The sequence below is a fragment of the Mirounga leonina genome, unplaced genomic scaffold, assembly GCF_011800145.1.
Source record: "Mirounga leonina isolate KUSES-001 unplaced genomic scaffold, KU_Mleo_1.0 Mir_114, whole genome shotgun sequence".
Classification (NCBI taxonomy): domain Eukaryota; kingdom Metazoa; phylum Chordata; class Mammalia; order Carnivora; family Phocidae; genus Mirounga; species Mirounga leonina.
In genome coordinates this window covers 28325184-28345429 of record NW_023270265.1, presented here as the reverse complement: position 1 = coordinate 28345429, position 20246 = coordinate 28325184, and the positions used below count along the sequence as shown (strand labels likewise).

The 20246-nt window shown below is 50.2% G+C and overlaps 2 protein-coding genes across 3 annotated transcripts in view; one reads left to right on the top strand and one right to left on the bottom strand.

The window, feature by feature from the left end:
* Positions 1-2365: 2365 nt before the first annotated feature.
* Positions 2366-8689, top strand: LOC118025661 (steroid 17-alpha-hydroxylase/17,20 lyase). The gene is made up of 8 exons (XM_035028217.1): positions 2366-3099; positions 4547-4685; positions 4883-5112; positions 5774-5860; positions 6243-6458; positions 6780-6949; positions 7521-7624; positions 8147-8689. The coding sequence occupies exons 1-8, from the start codon at positions 2803-2805 to the stop codon at positions 8428-8430; spliced, it is 1527 nt and encodes a 508-aa protein (XP_034884108.1). The 5' UTR covers positions 2366-2802; the 3' UTR covers positions 8431-8689.
* A 7466-nt stretch (positions 8690-16155) lies between these two features.
* The window catches only part of WBP1L (WW domain binding protein 1 like), a 58264-nt gene continuing 54173 nt past the window's right edge, over positions 16156-20246 (bottom strand). For both annotated transcript variants that reach the window (XM_035028184.1, XM_035028191.1), the window contains exon 4: positions 16156-19880. In XM_035028184.1, coding sequence (XP_034884075.1) covers positions 19144-19880 — 737 coding nt within the window. In that variant the 3' untranslated portion in view covers positions 16156-19143. The remainder of the gene's footprint in view (positions 19881-20246) is intronic.

Sequence of the window (20246 nt, the reverse complement as noted above, 5' to 3'; positions counted from 1 at the left end):
GGAATTATTACAAATAGTGCTGCTATGAACGTTTTCGAATGTACCTTTGGTGAACATATGTACAAATGCTGTTGTTTAAATACCTAAGAATGGAGTTCCCTGGTCATAAATTCAGCTGTAGTAGACACTGGGGCTTATGTTTTAGACAAGGAACAAGGGAAAAAGGAAAACAGCAATTCAAAGGAAGTGGAATTCACATGAACTTTCAGTCTGAATTCTGGTATAAAGTTACATGGGATGTTTTGCATTGATCATTTATCAACATTGAAACCAAATTAAAATAACAGTCATCAAAGACTTGATGAATAAATTCAAAGGGAGACTCTTTGAAAAGATCAATAAAACCTTTGACAAATCAAGAAAAAATAGAAAATGCAAATTTTAAGAAATATTAATTGCCAAAATTGACTCAAGAAGACTCAGAAGAATTGAGGAGACCAACATCTCTGGAAGAAACTGGAAAATCAGGTTAAGGAGTCATCTCTCTGAAAAAGGCACTGGGACCTGACACTTTTCACATTAACTTGCTTTAGAACTTCAAAGAATAGGGGCGCCTGGGTGGCTCAGTCGGTTAAGTGGCTGCCTTCAGTTCAGGTCATGATCCCAGGGTCCTGGGATCGAGCCCTGCATCAGGCTCCTTGCTCAGCGGAGAGCCTGCTTCTCCCTCTCCCTCTGCCTGCCTGCCACTCCCCCTGCTGGTGCTCTCTCTCTCTCTGTGTCAAATAAATAAAATCTTTAAAAAATAATAATAATAATAAAAAGAACTTCAAAGAATAGATCACTTCCATGTTATTTAATCTGCTTAAGGACATAGAAAAAGGTTGGAAGTTTCTCCAATAACTTTATAAAATGAGTAAAATCATAATACCAAAACTTGACAGTGCATAAGTAGGAAAACCACTCTTCAAAGTACAGACCTGGCAGACCACCCCCAGAGATGGGCAGAAATTCCATCTCCCACCTCTGTGAGTCTCACTCAGTGGGTCCTGGATGCCTGTCCAAGGACCCACCTCTTCTGTGATGACTGACACCAGGAATGTCCACCTCCCTGGGGCTGTGGCTTCACCTAGTGATTTCAAATCATTGATCAACACTGATGGAGCCACTGAAGGTTTCCAGCAGAAGATAAGACCTTTGTCTGTCAGGAAGACCTACTAATAAGAGCTCAGAGAAACCAGGAAGCCCATTTTGGTATAATGATGATAAGCATAAATACTAGATGAGTACTTACTTCCTGCCAGGCACGCTTCTACCTGCATGATCTCACTGAGTCGCAGCAACCCCAGAGAAGTAGATTCCATTCTTATTTCCATTTTACAGAGGAGGAAACTGAAACTTAATACATGAACATAAACTTAAGTTAATATAAAATGATCATATGACCTAGCAATTCCACTCCCTGGTATACCCCCCAAAGAATTGAAAACAGGGACTCATAGCAGCACTTTTTCAAGAGCCAAAAGTTGTAAACAACCTAAGTGTCCATCAACTGATGAATGGATCAACAAGAGGCAGTATATCCATATAACGGAATATCATTCAGTCATAAAAAGCTATGGAGTTCTGATACAACGTGGATGAATCTCAGAAACATTATGCTAGGTGAAATAAGCCAGACACACAAAAAACAATATTGCAAGATTCCACTTATGTGAAATAGGCATATTCATAGAGACAAAAGTAGATTAGGTGTTGCAAGGAGTGGGAGGGAGGGGGAGATGGGGCGTTATTTCTTAATGGGCAGTTTCTATTTGGGGTATGAAAATGTTTTGGAAGTAGATAGTGGTGATGGCCATACAACATTGTGAGTATATTTAATGCTGAACTGTACACTTAACTGTACACTGGCTGGCTCAGTCAGTGGAGCATGCAACTCTTGATCTTGGGGTTGTGAGTTCAAGCCCCATGTTGGGCATAGAGCTTACTTTAAACATTTTTTTTTAATTAAAATGGTTAAAATGGTAAATTTTATGTGTCATATATATGTATATATATTATTTTCATAATATATTATAAAATATATTACATATATTATTATATAACATATAATTATATTATTTAATATTTATATAATTATATTTTATTGGTTATTTTATATTATTTATATCATATTTATGTATATTTATAATATTATTATTTATATATATATTTTAAAAGTAGATTCCATCCCCAGTGTGAAGCCCAATGTGGGGCTCAAACTTATGACCCTGAGATCAAGACCTGAGCTACAATCAAGAGTCGGAAGCTTAACTGACTGAGCCACACAGGCGCCGCCTTGCAGTCACTATCTTGTGTGACCGTATACAAGACTGACCTTGGAAGAGATCGCATTTTTTGGCTGTTAAGTAAGACTGGGTAAAATATCTTTGACAGTCCCTGCTGGCTGTAACCCTCCTGACAACACCATCTATTCATGGATTTTGACTTTACAACATGGAAAGTCCCAAGCCTTGATTCCTGACCCAGATACCATTTGCTTCTGGTGCACTCTGTGGACATTGATGAATGGGGAGCTCCAGGGAGGGAGGACCAGCTGTCTTCCCCTTACCTAGCCCCCCCTCTTCGGGGTTTGTCCTGGAGTTGAGCCAGCCCTTGAGGAGGCCTCCACTCCTTCCTCTCCTGATTCTGGGAGAGGGCTTGGGCCTGGCTGTGCTCCAGGATAAATTTCCACAAGGCAAGAGATAACACAGAGCCAAGGTGAAGATCAGGGCAGCCCTTAAATAAGGCCTCCTTGCACCCTAGAGTTGGTTGCTGTTCTTCTACTCCATAGCTGTCTGTCCTGCTTGCTGGTGCCCAGCCACCATGTGGGAGCTCTTCACTTTTTTGCTGTTCGCCCTTGCCTATTTCTTATGGCTCAAGCCAAAATGCCCCAGTGCCAAGTATCCCAAGAGCCTCCCATCCCTGCCGTTGGTGGGCAGCCTGCCATTCCTCCCCAGAGGTGGCCATCCGCACGTGAACTTCTTCAAGCTGCAGAAAAAATACGGCCCCATCTATTCCTTTCGCATGGGTACCAAGACTACAGTGATGGTCGGCCACCACCAGCTGGCCAAGGAGGTGCTTGTCAAGAAGGGCAAGGAATTCTCTGGGCGGCCCCAAGGGGTAAGCAGTGCCCACTATCTCTCCTCTCTCACCAGCCCCGGGGGTTTTGCAGACCATGCCTGGAATGACCCTTCCAGCTCCTATAATTCTTCCAACCTGTAATTCTTCCTAAAACAGACTAACAGGACCGTGGGTGGGGATCGACCCCTCGGACCCCACCCAGCCTCTAAACTAGGCAGGAAGAATCAAAGGAAGACTTCATTTTCTGGGCTGTCATCTCGCCTGGAACTGGATGATGTTCTCTCTGAGTCTTGACTTCCCTAATTAACTGAGGTAGTATATGCAAAGCACTGAGCCCAGTGCCCAGCACAGTAAGTACTCCATAAATAGCCTTTAGGAGTGCTACTCTTCATATGGAAAATGGGATTAAAATGACTACTGTCTTCTGTGGGAAGGTATGAGGGAGAAGTATCCTGGCTTTTGGAGGGAGGGGATTGCTGTTTCTCTGGACCTGTCCCCAGCTGCTCTGGCTCACAGTAGGGCTGACACACGGTGGCATTAAAATGGTTAAAATGGTAAATTTTATGTGTCATATATATGTATATATATTGTTTGTATAATATAAAATATATTACGTATATTATTATATGATCTATCCTGCCGAGCCTTCTGTAATGCTCCTAGGGGAGGAAAGAGGCTAACCATCTGCAAATACTGCCAATGCCCCATCCCAGCACCTTGCTGCTGAGTACCCCCTTGGACACCCCAGGCAGGGCCCCCCAGCCACTTATCTCTGATCAGGCCAAGGGCTGATTCATTTTTCCTTGGACAAGTCAGCCAGGTCTGCTGGCCAGCGGCCTCACTCCCAACCCTCCTGAGCAAAGAGGAAGGAGGAGACTGGTCAGATGGGGCTTGCAGGTCACAGGATGTAAGAGGGGAGGCTTTGAAGCCGGATGCTTTGAAGTCCCTCTGAGAGGAGGTGGAGTGGCCAAGTCCAGATTGCATTCTCCAGATGGGGCCTTATGGTGGGCACACAGCCTTGCAGTAGGAGGCAGAAAGATGAGCAGGGCTACGCCTGCAGCACATCCCGGAGGGCCCAGGGAAAGGCAGACGTCTGCGCAGTCCTGAATCTACAAGCCCACCTGCTCCTGTCCCCAGGACAGGCACCATTCAGAGAGCTTATCCCATCCATGGCTGCCTTCCCCTGGTCAGAAACTGATAAGAGAGGCCCAGAGGTCACCCTGTCATTGAACTGCCCCCCAGAACTGCATTGTAATTCGGGGTCCCTTTTTTTCCTCAGTCTGTCTCTCTGATGGAATTAGGAGTAGAGAGGTCTCGGGCCCTGCCCTACCAAGGCCTAACGGTCACGGCAGAGTAGAGCAGGGGTGTCCCACATGGGTGTCAGCATGGCAAGTACCTGCCTTCTCCCACAGGAAGGGTGCAGGAGGCCCAGGGCAAGGGCGGGTCATTGATGTCTGATTCTTACAGCCTTTCCTGCTTTCCAAAGGTGACTCTGGACATCCTGTCTGACAACCAAAAGGGCATCGCCTTCGCAGACCATGGTGCCAACTGGCAGCTGCATAGGAAGCTGGTACTGGCCACCTTTGCCCTGTTCAAGGATGGCAACCAGAGGCTAGAGAAGATCAGTGAGTGCTGGCCGTCCCCTTCAGCTGCTGGAGGGAGAAGGGGCTGGGGAGGGGGCAATGGAAGGCTCAATCTAGTGCCTTCTTGGCTGCTGCTGCCATCTGGTGGCCATCTGCTCTACGTCCCTGGCTAAGGCGGAACTGGGAAGGAGGGAGGGTGCTGCTGAATTCCCCACCGTCTTGCCCCTCTCTCCTCCCAGTTTGTCAGGAAAACAGTTTATTGTGTGATTTCCTGGCCACCCAGAATGGACAGTCCATAGACTTGTCCTTGCCTCTCTTCCTGGCGGTGACCAACATAATCTGCTTGATTTGCTTCAACTCCTCCTACAAGAATGGAGATCCTGCTCTGAAGATCATAAAGAATTATAATGACGGCATCTTGGATTCTCTGGGAACGGATAAAATGGTAGACATATTCCCCAGGTTGAAGGTGAGGATGAGGCCAGGCCCCACCTTCAGATTCCAGGAATCCCTGTCCCCAATTCTTCTTACTGCCCAGCTCCAGACCCACTTTTTTCCTGACCACCTCAGCCACAGTGACGTCCACCTCCTCTCATTTTAAAAGCACCACTTCTCTACAAAAATAGGTTTAGCTTTTAACTATGCATTTTTAATATCATGACAATGGCTTTCATTTATTTACCAATTGCCATATGCCCACTACTAAGCACTCCACATGCATTAATCATGTTATTCCCCTTAAAGGTCAGTTTTATTATCCCCAGACAGATGAGAATACAGGCTTAGAGAAATTAAGGAACTTGCTCCAGGCTTCAGACTCAAGTCTATCTTACTCCTAAGGGCTGGGCACACAGCAGAGTTTAATTAGTAGATCTTCCATCAGTGCCTGATGTTTGATTCGATGGGGAAGGGGAAGTGAAGACGATCCCTTTTCCCTTATTTGGAGTTGTCCTAGTTGTCATTAATAATCCCATTCTGTGTCCCCATCTTGCCTTCCATTTTGGCTGAAGGTCTGGGTTAGAGTGGAAACTCTCCAGACACCGAAAGCTAGGATCTGCCTCCAGGAGGGATTCTGGTAGCTGGTAGCTGGAGAAACAAAATTGAAGATGACACTTCTTTCTACTCTCCAGATTTTCCCCAACAAAACCGTGGAAAAAATGAAGAACTGTGTTAAAATGCGAGATGAACTGCTGAATGAAATCCTTGAAAAACATAAGGTAGGTGATGGAGCAGAGGAGACCATGAGTTAGGTTGAAGTGTCATGAAAACAGGGCTGGGGTCCATTTTGGACACTGGAGTATCTCTAGCACCTAGCAGAGAGCCTGGAACACAGTAGGTGTTCAACAAAAAATGACTTAACTAATGAATAAGGGTGAGGAAGTAAGGAATTGCAGAGGATCAGAGAAGGGACCCACTTACTCCCAAAATTTAGAGAGAGCCCTCCTACCTCCACAAGCTCGTAGGTCCTGCCTAGTCTCTCCCCAGTCCCTCATGTCCAGATGGAAGAAGCCTTTGTATCTCCAGGCTGGATGAAAGTATGGAAGGGTTTTGCAGATGAGGCTCCCTCCTTATCACTGTCTCCCAACCTCACCCAACCAGGAGAACTTCAGCAGCGACTCTATCACCAACCTGCTGGACATACTGATCCAAGCCAGGATGAACTCAGACAATAACAATGCTGCCTCAGACCGGGATTCAAAACTCCTTTCAGATAAACATATTCTCACCACCATAGGGGATATCTTTGGGGCCGGTGTAGAGACCACCACGTCTGTGGTGAAGTGGACTGTGGCCTTCCTGCTACACAATCCTCAGGTGGGCTTCTCCCTACTCTGGTCTTTCCAACCACTCTTCACCCCAGCCAGATCCACCTGTGGCCCCAGGAAGAGGGAGACGTAATGTCCTCTGACCTTCCATGCAAGGTGACTGGGCTGCCCCACTCCTAACCCAAGCAGTAGTTGGCTTTGGCCCTAGGGTGGAGCTGCCCCATCTTGTGGAAACAAAGCCTGGACTGCAAAGCCACCACTAGGAAGAGTCTGAACCAGCTCTTCTGGATGTAACAATGGGATTCTTCTAAGCCCGTGCTTCTCCTGGGCTTAAGCATGTTGGTCACATCTACCCCACTCTGGCCCTCAGTTGCAGAAGAAGATCCAGGAGGAGATTGACCAGAATGTAGGTTTCAGCCGCACACCAACTATGAGTGACCGGAATCAACTCATCTTGCTAGAGGCCACCATCAGAGAGGTGCTTCGCATCCGGCCTGTGGCCCCTACACTCATCCCCCACAAGGCTATCGTTGATTCCAGGTATGCCTTCCCTCCCACACAACACCGCTTTCCAGTCCACCTGGTCCCTCCTCTACTGCCCCACCCCTCCGCTTGCTGGTCAATTTATACTCAACCATTGACCACCAATCGTCCTATCCATGACCCTACTGATCAATATATCTGCCCCCCACTAACACCCACTGACTAATCCACAGATCTAACTGACCTCCCTCAGAAACTGCCTGCTGCTCTGGAGACATGTGATCTGGAATGATAGACCAGGTGCTCTATGCTCCTACCCAATCCAATAGCCAACACACACACACACACATACGCACATGCACCAGCTCAAAATGCACACCCACATGCCCTGACAGACATGAATGTCCATGTACACAAGTATTGATACATAAGAGCTAGTGAGGAAGAGGTCTACAGAAGGGCTGGGTTCATATTTGATCTGGCAGAAGCTGAGGAAAAGATGAGGGAGTGGGCATGAGGACATATAGGGCTTTTTTCCCCCAGGGTGGGGGACTGTGGAGGCGTAGGGCTGAGCAGTTTGGGGAGGACAATATTTTAGACTCCCCTTTCCTCTCCCTCTTTGGGGCAGCATTGGCGAGTTTGCCATTGACAAGGGCACAAATGTTATCATCAATTTGTGGGCACTGCATCACAATGAGAAGGAGTGGCACCAGCCAGACCAGTTCATGCCAGGTGAGTCCCTGTTCTGTCCTTCTCCCAAGCCACACAGACAGCCTAGCCTCCGTGTTCCAGCATTCCAGCCCTGTATTCCTTCTGCTAAGCTTTCTACTGGAAAACTCCTGGCTCCAACTACATGAACCTGTTGATAGCCCCATTCTACCCTAGATTTACCCAAACTCGTCACAGCCAGATTTCTCACTTTCTCCTTCCACCAACTGCAAATGTCCTCTAAGAAGCCCTCTAGGTATATGGCTCCCATGAAGTCAGCCCCTCGCCCCTCGGATGGTGGCATTTTCAGTCGTCAGTACTGCCTCCTTTCCATCCTTCCTGAATATTGCATTTCTTCTGTGTGAGTAAGGGCTACCCAAGAGCTGGGCTGTATCTCTCCTCAGGCTAGGGTTCCCCCATGTAAGGTTGTCCACCTCCTCAGATTGGGGCTCCCTGGGCAAGGCCACGTCTCCCCCTTGGGCAGGGCAGAGCCATTCTTATCCTTAGTCCTGTCCTGGCCGGGCTGACAGTTCTCCGTGTCCACAGAGCGCTTCTTGGACCCCACGAGGAGTCAGCTCATCTCTCCGTCACTAAGTTACTTGCCCTTCGGAGCAGGACCCCGCTCTTGCCTAGGTGAGATCCTGGCCCGCCAGGAGCTCTTCCTCGTCATGTCCTGGTTGCTGCAGAGGTTTGACCTGGAGATCCCAGATGATGGGCAGCTGCCTTCCCTGGAGGGGAACCCCAAGATGGTCTTTTTGATCGAGGCTTTCAAAGTGAAGATCAAGGTGCGCCAGGCCTGGAGGGAGGCTCAGGCTGAGAGTAGCACCTAGAGGCTCACCTAGGATCCCCTGACGCCACCCTGTGTGGTCCCACAGCACAGAATTACAGCTGTATGCCCTCCCCCCGGCCTTCGCTCCTTCCTCCTGGCCCACACTGCCTTCTTCCCAGCCTGCCATCCCTGGTAGTGACATGCATAAACAAAACAGCTTTTCTTCCTGGTCCCTGAGCAGTTCACTCCTTTGTTCATTTGTTCACTCATTCTTCACAACAAATATTTATTGAGCACCTGCTATGTGCCACTCCCCGTCCCTGGACACTCAAGCTTATATTCTAGTGAGGACTGACAAATAAACATTACAGCGACTCCTAAGTGCTTCGAAGTCAATTTTACTGGGTGTTGGTGAGGAGAGAATGGTGGAAGTGGAGGCTGGCCACTGCGAGCGAGGTAGTAGGGAAGGTGTAAAGACGTGGGGGAAAGCATCCCACCGGCAGGCGGGGAGTTCTCGCGGGGGGAGAGGTTGGTGTGGCAAGAGCAGAGTAAATGAAAGGGGAGAGGAGCTTCTGCTGGAGTCAGATTGGAGACAGGGGCCAGGCCCCACAGAGCCTCTGCAAGTAGCAGGAAGGGGTTTAGCTGTTTATTCCTGGTGTGATAGGAAGTCACTGGGCAGTGGGGCGGGGGTGGGGGGGAGATAAACATGTAAGTGGGAAGGTCTGGTTTGCATTTTTTTTTTTTTTTGAGAAGGAGGGAGGGAGGAGGAGAGAGACAGAGAGAGAGAGAGGACACACATGGAAGAGCAGAGGGAGAGGGAGAGAGAAAATCTTGAGAAGTCTCCACAGCCAGCATGGAGCCCCCAACTTGGGGCTTGATCTCACAACCCTGAGATCATGACCTGAGTCAAAATCAAGAGTCAAATATTTAACCGACTGAGCCACCCAGGCACCCCTGGTTTGTATTTTTAAGACCGCCCTAGTTGCTGAGTGGAGATTGGTCTGAGAGGGATGAGAGCTGGGGCAGGGAGGAGGTGGTTGTGCTGGTCCAGGAGAGCGAGATCATGGTGGCTCAGCCCCCGGCCATAGCAGTGGAGACGGTGAGAAAGGGTGGGATTGTTTCCATTTTGAAAGTGGAGCAGATCTTAAAAAAAAAAAAAGAAAGTGAAGCAGATCTTGTTTGATCCAATCAGGCATCGCTGCACATACCTGGAGGGTTTGGCTTTGGGGGAGTGTGTGCAATCCACAAACTCAACCCACCACTACCTATCCCTCTGTCTTGGTCTGCAAAGACCAGCAGGTCTCCTTTCGCTTGTCCTGTCCTGGGGTGGACACTGCAGCGCCCGGCTCTGCCCGGCTCCCCACGCCACAACCCCAGGACGCCTGTAAATGCCTCACTAGAAAATGGCTCCCAGACTTCTGCAAACCTTGGAACCAGCATCCAAACCTTGGCTACTGGCCAGTTTGCAAGCGAAAGATGTCCCGAGATGCCCCGGGGAGAAACTGATCCTTGCCCATTAGCCTAGAGAGAGGCTCTAGTGCCAGCTCCCTGGCACCAGCTGAGCCAGGGTTGAATCATCCACCCAGTCCTTCTCTTCTGACTGAAGGAGGGCTCTGGAAGGGCCAGCGGGGCAAGGCTGAGACCCCCTCTGGCCATGTTTTCAGAAGATATCAACAGAGCCCCTGCAAGGAGGGAGGGACAAAGGTTTCCATTACAGCACACCTTCTTCTCTCAAAAAGCTTGGTTAATCCAGTGACAAGAGACTATTCCTTACTGTCCCCCCAACTCAGCCCTGGCCTTTACTGCACAGTAACCCCGGGGTCTTGCTAAAGAGCCCAAGGAAGAGTTTGTGGGCAGCCTGGTGAAATGCTGACACCACTGTGGGCCAATGGGAAAGGGTTTAACTGGAGGTGGCCCCTCCCTCTCCAAGGCTCCTCTGCCCCATCAGCCGGTCGCTGGTCTAGAGCCAAGCCACCCTCAGTTTAAAGCAGAGGGGAGCAGATCGGCTGGAGGAGCATTAAGTATTCTCCTCTCCAACTATTGGATCAGATCATAGAGTGGCAGGGAAATGAGAGAATAATCCTGCGTTTTGAAGATGACAAAACTGAGGGCCAACTGAGGCAAGGGCAGGGGAGGTAACTTACCCTTAGTCACACAGCTCCTGAGCATCAGGGCTGGGACTAAAACCCAAGATTTCAATGATGCAGGAAGAGGAGCCAGACATGCTTTCTCACCCATCCAGTGTCCGTGCAGAAGGGCTCTGGGGTGTCTGGCCTGGGAGAGTACAAAGCTGAATGTCCTTTCAGAAAATGACCTCATGAACCCCGACTCCTGCCCAAACCGCCCTTCCCCTGCCTGGAAGGCCTGTTCCCACTGACCTAACTCCTCCCATCCTGAGTCTCAGAGTGCAAGCCATATTCTAGGGCATATCTCACGACCCCTAGACCACTGTGCTTGTACTCTTTTAGCACTTAGCTTCTGTTCCTTGGTACTGAACCCCACGTGCACCTGAGCATCTGCCTGGGCTCAAAATGGGTGCAGTGTCCCCCAAACGCACTGCCCACCCCTATGTCTCTGGAATTCAAGACTGAATCTTCTCGTGTTACTTATCTTGCTCAACAGCACCTGGCAAGTAGGTTAGACACACAAAAGGACTGAATCCAATGCTCTAAACCCCTTGGCTAATTGGTCCAGTGATAAATAGACTATCTCCTAATGCAGAAGGAAGCCCAGATTTTTGACAAAGCTGGAAGGTGTTTGCCAAGACCCCACAGTCACATTTTGAGCCTCAGAATGCCCTTAGCCAGTGATATGATGGTAAGTAAACACTAAACAACCAGTTTTCTGGTACTGCTGGGGAAGAGCCATGATTCGTAGTGTTTGCCAATTGCCATGATGTAAACAGTCCCCACTATGAGCAATCGCAGGCCACCCACGTGATGTCACTGAATACAGAGTTGGGAAGAGATGCTCGGTAGCATTATATGCTATTTACCGTTATGTTATATAATAAATAGCATTACTATATAATACCATTACTAATAATACCATTATTCCCACCATACAAAGATGTAAATAACCTCAAGGGCACAGATAATAGTAACATCGTAAAACAATTAGGAAATGATTAGTTTTGAGTATTTATTGCCTTTGTTTCTATTATAATGTATTCAATTGTGGGCTTATATAGTTCACTTTTTTTAATGGTTATTTAATAGACAGCTCATAAAATTCCTGAACATTTAGGTAAGTACTTATTTATTTATTTTATTTTAAGTAGGTTCCACACCCAAGGTGGGGCTTGAACTCACGGCCCGGAGTTCAAGAGTCACATGCTCTACCGACTGGGCCAACCAGGTGCCCCCAAATTCCTGAAAATTTAATAATCAGCTTTTGTGAACCAAAACAGCTGGCCCTCCCAGGAGAAATGGGCTGTCCTTGTCCTTCAGAAGGGCAGCTCCCCAGAGTCCCCATCCTGGGGGGAGGGACCCCTTCTCTGGCACCCTAGGTGTGAAGTGGGGGTGGATGAGAGTGAGTAACTGTTCTGGCGCCTCTGGTGGCCATAAAACCTGAAGCAAATGGGGAACTCTTTCTCCAGTCACACTCCTGGGTTTCAACACCCATCTCTGGAGGACAGGAATCTAATCACAGAGGCGAGAGAGTCTGGGAGGACTGGATGAGGAGGATCCAGGTTCTAGGCCCCTGGCCCCCCACCCCCTAGGTTCCAGGCCCTGGATCTTAGGCCCATTGCTAGCTTCTTGAACCTGTTTTCTCATTTGTACAGGGGTGTAACTTTAACTTACCACCTGTGCTGCCCATTATCTGAGGCTTGGGGGAGGCGGAAAAGCAGAAAGGGCCAGGTGAGCAGGGGAGCTACAGAAGATAAGAGGTCAGGCTGTGCCGGCAAATTGTCCCCGTGTTGTCATTTACAGACCCAGTGACCACGGGCAACTTACTCGACCTTCTTAAACTTCAGTTTGCTCAACTGCAATATGGGCGGCTGAGGTGTGCCTAGAAACAGTACCGCCAACCTCACAATGTTGCTGAAGGTCAGATAGGGACCTACATAATGCATTGAGTGCCTTGATAAATACTGGCTTTGCTGCCATTGCCTACAGCCAGATCCACATAAGTCCTTCTCTAAGGACGAAGAAGCAAGTGTTGTTCAGACAGGTCTATCTGAAGGACGGGACCTCCGGGAACCGGCCGAGTAGCCCCTGATGATCCCGCCGGCTGCCCCTCCCTCCTTTCCCAGCTGGGGCATGCTGGCAGCTGGGACATGGGTGGAGAGCCCAGAGACAAACTTCTCACAGTTCCAACACGGAGGGAGTTTTGTAACATTTTCCAGCGGGATTGGGTTTCCTGAGACTTCTTGGTAAGAAGACATGCAAAATGGAAGGTTACACTGGTGGGGAACGGGCTTAGAGTGAGGAGAAACTTCAGATCAAACCAAATCCTCTTCTCCCCTCCAAGCCACCTGGAAGCTCTAACTTCTGAGAATTGTACAATGTTTCCTGGGGGACTCACCCTCCCTGAGGAAGTTAGCATTGATCTGCACCACCTATCCCAGGGGTGAGGCTATTTCAGAGCTGAGGGGCTCAGGCAGGGGTGCCTGGCTCAGTGTGGGGGGCCTCTGAAGGCTTCTGACGACGCAAGGGGGAACACGCAAGGGGGACAAAGAAGCTCCTGAGGAAACTGTCTGGCTCACCTTTCACTACGCTACTTGCCTGCTTATTACCTTCCTCTGGTTCTCTCTCACCTTTGAAAAGAAATCAAAAGTTCTTCACATGGCTTGTGAGCACCGAGTCTTCAGTGTTCGGGGTTCAAATCCTGGCTCTACCACTTATGAGCTGTGTGATCTTGGACAAGTTAGTCAACTTCTCTGAATGCTTCAACCCCTTTAACAAAGCAGTCCATACCTCAGATGGCTGTTTTGAGGCTAAAATGAAAAAAAATGTTGGTAAGATGCTTACACACGACCCAATAACGTGCAGTCAATAAATAGAACGATAAAGACAAATTAAAATATTTTTATTACCAGCTTACCACTCCAGATTCATCTCCTGTCACTTCCCAGAATGCAATATCTACAGAGATTAAATTGCTAGCAGCTTTAGACATTTCGGGCTCCCGTGCTTTTGTGGGCTTTTCAGCACCTGGCACATAGTGAGCACTCAATAATCTGCAAAACAGATTTACCCAGAACTTACCTATAATTCCCTTTATACCTTTCTTCGCCTGACAAGCTCAGCTTAGAGGTCCCTGCTCCAGGCAGGCTACCCTATGCCCCCAGGTCGTTCTCTTCCACCGTATTCTGTGCACACATGCTTCATGGTACCATGCTACTAAAATGGTTTTCATGCCTTTCTTCCCCTCCGGACCATTAGCTCTTCTAAAGAGGAGCCTGGTCTAAGGCATATTTGCATTCCCAATGCCTAGTACATGGTAGGTGCTTGATAAATGCTCAGCTTGAGTAAGGCCAGTCACACGCCCCCAGGCCGGGAACCCAGATCCCAAACGCCTCCCAGGACCCACTGCCCTTCCCAGTAGGTTCAGGCAGATGCAAGTTTCCAGCAGGTTTGGCCAACAGTTGGCCAAACCTGCTCCCCACTCCTTCTGAGTCAAACCCTGCTTCCCCCCACCACCCGGCTGAAAACAGAGGAAACTGGAGAATAGGGAGTTTCTTGAAATTTTTGTTCATCAAAACTATCCTGTTTTGTGCTTCAGAGCATTGGTATTGTCTCCACCTGAACTTGGTCACCCAGGGCAATAGAAAAGGAAGAACTCAGTGACCCAGGAACCTGGGGTGCAGTGCGGGGTGCAGTGAGGTCTTCTCCACAGACCTGGGCACCAAGGGGACACTGCGCAGCCATCAGCACGCAGCTGGCAAGAAATGTACTGGTTTGTTTGTGCCATTCAGACATTAGATGACTGAAGGCACGAATGACCGACTCCGCAGTCCTTCCCCGTGGTTTTATTTTAAAGATTTTATTTGACAGAGAGAGAGAATGAGCAGGGGGAGCAGCAGAGGGAGAGGGAGAAGCAGGACCCTGGGATTCTGACCTGAGCCAAAGGCAGATGCTTAACCGCCGAGCCACTCAGGCGCCCCTCCCCGTGGTTTTAGAACAGATCTGTCTCTAGATGTTAACATGGCTCTCCTGGGCTTACTTGGAGGAGCTCAACAGTTTAGAAGGAACTAGGCAGCAACCATCCCACTAGAGTCACTGAGGGGCCAGAATTGCTCTGGCCCAAGGTCAAAGATGGGGGGCAGGAGCCTGTCTGGCTTACATCGGGCTCTTAGGTAATAATAGTTTGGACTGCTGGGTAAAGTCAGGGACTAGGGAAGGCAATGCTGTCAGCATCCCCTGGGGGCCCATTAGTGAGCGGTCCACTGGGGGAGGCAGGAATGCCTGCTGGGAGGGTTCCAAGAGGTACATCATATTGCTTTGCCCACCTGCAGGCCACCCAAGGAGAAGCTGGGCTGGGTGGTGGTGTTCCCCTTCCTTGGCAGAGGTCGAAGGCTGTCCCTTCCCTTAGAGCAGGGATTTACAGCTGACTCAAAGTTCTAAGAGGACAGTCTTAAGCAGGGCTAAAAGGACAGTCTTAGGAAAGAATGACTGGCCCAAAATGGCAGAGGTTAGCACACCCGTTCTCAGGTCCCTCGTTCCCTGAATCTGTACCATTCACTTCATCTCAATCTACCTCCTCTTGTTAATTATTTCATATGGTTGTTTTTGTCTTCTGCCTGTAACTTAATTTCCAGAGGACGGGACCTTGTCTTCTCTACTTCTTTCACATTCTCCTCAGCACCCAGCACAGTGCTGGGCACAAAGTGGGAGACTCAATAATACATGTGTATCAAATTCCAGGGCCTTCCACATTTCTATCATTTTCCCCCCTAAAGATTATTATTCTTTTTGGGGCACCTGGGTGGCTCAGGTCATGGTCCCAGGGTCCTGGGATTGAGCCCCGCATCAGGGAGTCTGCTTCTCCCTCTGCCTCTCCACTGCACCCCACCCCCCAGCTTGTGCTCTATCCCGCTCATTCTCTCAAATAAAATCTTAAAAAGATTTTTATTTTTAAGTAATCTCTACAGCCAACGCGGGGCTCGAACTCACAAACCTGAGATCAAGAGTCCCATGCTCTGTGGACTGAGCCAGCCAGGCACCCCTCTATCATCTCATTAAAAGATCTCACGAGGGTGCCTGGGTGGCTCAGTCAGTTAAGCATCTGCCTTCGGCTCCGGTCATGATCCCAGGACCCTGGGATCGAGTCCCACATCGGGCTCCCTGCTCAAGGGAGTCTGTTTTTCTCCCTGCCTCTTCCCCTGACTTATGCTCTTTCGCTCACTCCCTCTCAAAAAAAAAACCACATTTTTTTTGTTTTAAATAAAAATTAATGATCTCACGGAGTGCTTGCTTTCTTTCAAATGCCATTTTAGCTTCCAGGTGTCTAACAGAACTTGCTTCTGCTTTTTTGCGTCCAATTTTAACCTGTGTGGGATTTTACAAAGCATTCCAAACATCAGAAATACACCCTCAGCAGAGAGAGGGTTTGGGGAAAACTCAGGACAATGTGTGGCCTCAGCAGGAGCATCACCCACCTCGCCCTTGGCCCTGTGGTCTCCGCTCAGGCCAGGGGCCTGCCCTCGACTGCTGGGTGCCTTCTCGAAGCCTGTGTGGAGGAGGGAGAAGTGTTTGCAGTTAGCCACCTTGGGGGTACGACCCCTGAAGTCTGAGGGAGGAGGGGGGAGAAAAGAACAAGGTGCTGCAAGAAAAAAGAAGAGTCGCGTTTTGGGGATTGTTTTTATTTGGGCTTCTCACAGTGGATAGAGCCACTCTGTCTTCAGAACAATCACAGCACAGGAAATGCGTCACCGAGGCTGCCCAGAAGAGTCTGACCAGCTGAATCTTATTGCTTAAAATACACGTATTCACAATAACTGACAAATGGTGATGTGCCTCACACAGGAATGTGTTAGCATTTGCAAATCTCCCGACTGTAGCACCAAACCCTCGGCCAGACCAACCCTTTCCTTCTCTGTTCACCTGGAAAACCAGAGGCAAGTCGGATCTCCCTGGCCTCCTATCGAGTCCTTCAACTCCCTATTTCCATCTCTCTACTGGCAGGGGAGCCCGGCTGGCAGGGGCCAGACTGCGTGACCGCTGGAATCAAGCCCGGCTCTAGCTGCGGCCTCGCTTCTTCTCATGCCTGGAGGGCAGGTCGCTGCAGTGAGCCCAACAGTTGACGCGCGGGCCCGTGCCCCACTCCAGCCGGGGAAGGAAACTTGACAGGGCCAGAATTCATCCATTTGATCAGTTAACTGAAGCAGGATTCATTTTGGTAAAACTTCATCTCCTTTGAGACTTCAGTGAGTTGTTTGGGATTTTATTTATTTATTTGCTTTACTTCTATTTTTTTTAAGAAGGTGGAAGAAAAGGCATCTGAGGGCTGCTGACGCACTCCCGCCTGCTGTGGCCGCACACGGGCTTGCGTGCATGCACTGGACCCTGGCAGAGCGAGGCGAGCCCTATGGCACTGCGGTGTCTGCCAAACTCTCCTGGCCGTGGTGGGCAGGGCCAACGTCCAGGCCACAGCTAGTCCAAGCGTGTCACTGAAGATCCAATCAAGCTTCTGTCTGAAGTTCCACCTTCGCCTTCTGTGCCGAGTGGTTTTGAACACCCCCTGGGGGCTGATACCGAGGGCCAGGAGGAGCCCAGGGAGGCAGACAGGTTCAGAGCACGTTTCCACTTACAGGGAACAGAACACAGGCCTCCGAGTGCCCACGGAGCAATGTGCAAATTGCAGGGCTGGGTAGAGGAGAGCCTCCACTCCGAGCACAGTTATCTCTGGCAGACGTGGGGGTGGGGGGTAGGGGTTGGGGGTGGGGCTGCCATCGACAATGCTGCTGGATACACCCGGGTACGCAGTCAGACATTTGTTCAGTAAACAGTAAATGTGTAAAATAAATTACCTTGAGCGGGGCCATATCTGCTCCAAATGTGTGGTTGACGAGCACAATGGCTGCCATTCAAAGTATATTCACAGGAAAACAGGGCTGGGGGCTCACACACGACACACAGACACACACAGGTTATCCAAAAAGTCATTGTACACAGACTTCACTTTGTTCAACATGGATTTTGGTTTTGTGGACTCCGAACGCAGACACTCGTTCACCTCACAGCCTTGGATTTGTCTATTTTTGTACATACATATATATATATATATATTTTTTTTTTTTTCCTTTCTTACTGTAACGTCAATGACTAATGTGAATATCATCGTTCAAGAGTGGGAAAAGAACCAAACTCTTCATATGAACAGCACTGGACAGGGAATGTGAGTTTTAGCTGTTTGCTTTCTCCATCAGGTTATTCCTGTCAAAGCTCAACTGGTTATCTGAAGCCAAACTACAGTAATAAGGATCCTGCGGTCCTTCCAGACCACTGCCTTCACCCTCCTACCTGGGCCACTCAGGCTCTTTAGGGAGGCTACAAAAATTAGTCACCCCACTCAAAAAGGGGGCTGTGGAGAGGCAGGGGAAGGGCATGAAAGCCACAGATAACCAAGCCATTTTTTCCAAGTGGTCAGTTTAAAAATAAAAACAAAAACAACACAACAGAAGAACTCATTCAGAATCAAGAGAAAATACTGTGTAAAAGCCAGGCTATGGGGCTGCCCTTTCTTAGGACCCGCAGCCTCCCTTGTTCCTACGGGAACAGTGAGGCACGGAGGCCTGCAGACTGTGTGTTGGGTGGGGGAGGACCCTGGTCACCTATAGGGTCAGCCCGAAGGGCAGAGATGCAGCAAGCTGCACCAGATGCAGCCCCATGGCTTAGGCTCTGCTGCGCTCCCACAGAAGTTCCAGAGCTAGCCCCCTCCCAAGCCTGCACACAAAACATCTCCTCCCGGCTCAACGGTAGCCAGGCTCTTTGAAGGTCAACTTGGGATAGAGGCACAAACTTCCCTTTTCCAGAACAGAATTCTTGCCTGCCCGCTGGTCAAGTTCTTGTTTTCAGCTTGCTTTTGCTGTTGCTGCTGTTGTTTTTTGTTTAAAGAAAAACCAAAAAGAAGGTGACATAATGTTCCATACTGAACCAGGCTGTGGCCAGCCAGAACCTGCTGGGAAGGGCCCCTCAGGGATGCACAGTGGTACATCGACCTCATCACCTGGAATCTGAGGGAGCAGTAAGCCTCCTACCAACCTTATAACTGCCTGTCCGATCTCATCCTCCCCCAGGACTAGCCCAGTTCTGGCTCTGCAGACCTTGGCAGCAGGGGCTGACAATCCCTGGGCCTCTGCGGGCTTCCTTCTTCTCCCAGGGCTGAGACCTGCCACCTCTCCCGGACTGAGACACAGCAAAGTTCTCTTAAACAAACACCAGAGCACAAATCCACTCCACCACCAAGGGTCACCTCAGGGCACAGTCTCAGCCCCCTCCTTGGGGGCTTCTGAAACACACATCTCTCTGACCCGAGCAGGCAGTGAGATATGACTTGAAAAGAGAAGAAGGGGACAGGGCCGGGTAATGAGGAATGAGTCACAGAACGAGCCAACGTGTCGGCCCTCCGAGACACTGTGCTCCCGTGGGCGGAGAGGCCTCCACTCCCCAAGCTGTACCTGGAGGTGCAGGAAAACGCAGGCCGGCGGGGAGGGGGCGAAGAATGAAGCGGCTATACCGCTTCCTCTGAAAGTCACTTAATGCTTCTCTCATGGTGCTCCCCTGCCCTGGTTGCTTTGCCAAGTTCTGAGGCGCGGGCCGGGCCCGCTCTAGCTGGGGGAGCCGCCGCTCTGCGAGTTCGGGGAGTCCTGCTCGTTGATGGTGTTCAGCAGCAGGCACGCGGGGGGCCGCGGCGGGGGCGGGTGCCCGGGCTCTCGGGCCCGCTCCTCAGAGGGCTGGCAGAGGCCTTCCTCCTCGTCACCGGGGGGCCGCACATGGCAGCTGTCACAGAAGTCCAGGGGCCCATCCAGAGCGTCGTCAATGAGCGTGTTGAACTCTTTGAGGTCGTCGTCATGGTGGCCCCGGTTGCACACACACACCTCAATGCCCGAGTCACCCGTGAAGCGGCGATGTCTGCCAGGCGTCTTGTCTTTGCTATCGGGGAGGGCGCTGCCCTGCTCGGAGCCGTAATCTCTCAGCAGCTCCTCCTTACAGTCGGAATCTTTGTCCAGGAAGGCCCCAGGGGCCAGCTCCCCCAGGCCGGCCACAGAGCCACTGGGCTCCATTCCAGGGGCTTTGGTGGCTGCTGGGCTGGTGGGCACGTCGGGGGGCTCAGGGTCGGCGATGCTCGGGGGTCGCGTGCTGCTTCTGCTGGGCCCAGACAAGGGACTGCTCTGTGCCCCCTGGGGGCCCCTGGTGGGACCGGCGCCTGGGGGGCTGCCGCCTGGGGGGCCACACTGTGCAGGCAGCTGCTGTTGTAGCTGGAAGGCACTGTACGGTGGGGGAGGAGTCGGAGGTCGGTTCACCACTTCCTCATAAGGAGGTAGTAAATAGTTTGGCAAAAACCCTAAAACGGGGAGGCAGGGAGGAGAAATTACCGCACTGGCAACTGTTCTAGGACAGACTGCAAAGCTCGCACTCAACATATGCCTCTTCCCACCCCCAGCATACCTACCGAGGGCCGGCTACAGCTCTTGATTGTGGGCAGGGCGGAGGGGCGCGGCAATTTTGCAGAGGAAAAGAGGGACAGACGGAGTGACCTAATCTGGCTTCTTGAAATCTGAGAGCCCCTGAACCTGCTTCACAGGCAGGACTCCTGCCGGTCTGGAGTTAAGGCAGAGGGTTAGGCAAATGTGGGGGATGGCCAAGAGATCATTTCTGCCCAGAGCGTATCTGTTTCCACATGCCCCCTAGTCTCATGTTTCTTGCTCAG

Excerpts from the sequence above, each read along its gene's own strand:
- LOC118025661 (XM_035028217.1), top strand. The coding sequence starts at position 2,803 with ATGTGGGAGCTCTTCACTTTTTTGCTGTTCGCCCTTGCCTATTTCTTA. Across the intron at positions 6,950-7,520 it reads AAGGCTATCGTTGATTCCAG|CATTGGCGAGTTTGCCATTG; the intron begins GTATGCCTTCCC and ends TCTTTGGGGCAG. Across the intron at positions 7,625-8,146 it reads GCCAGACCAGTTCATGCCAG|AGCGCTTCTTGGACCCCACG; the intron begins GTGAGTCCCTGT and ends CCGTGTCCACAG.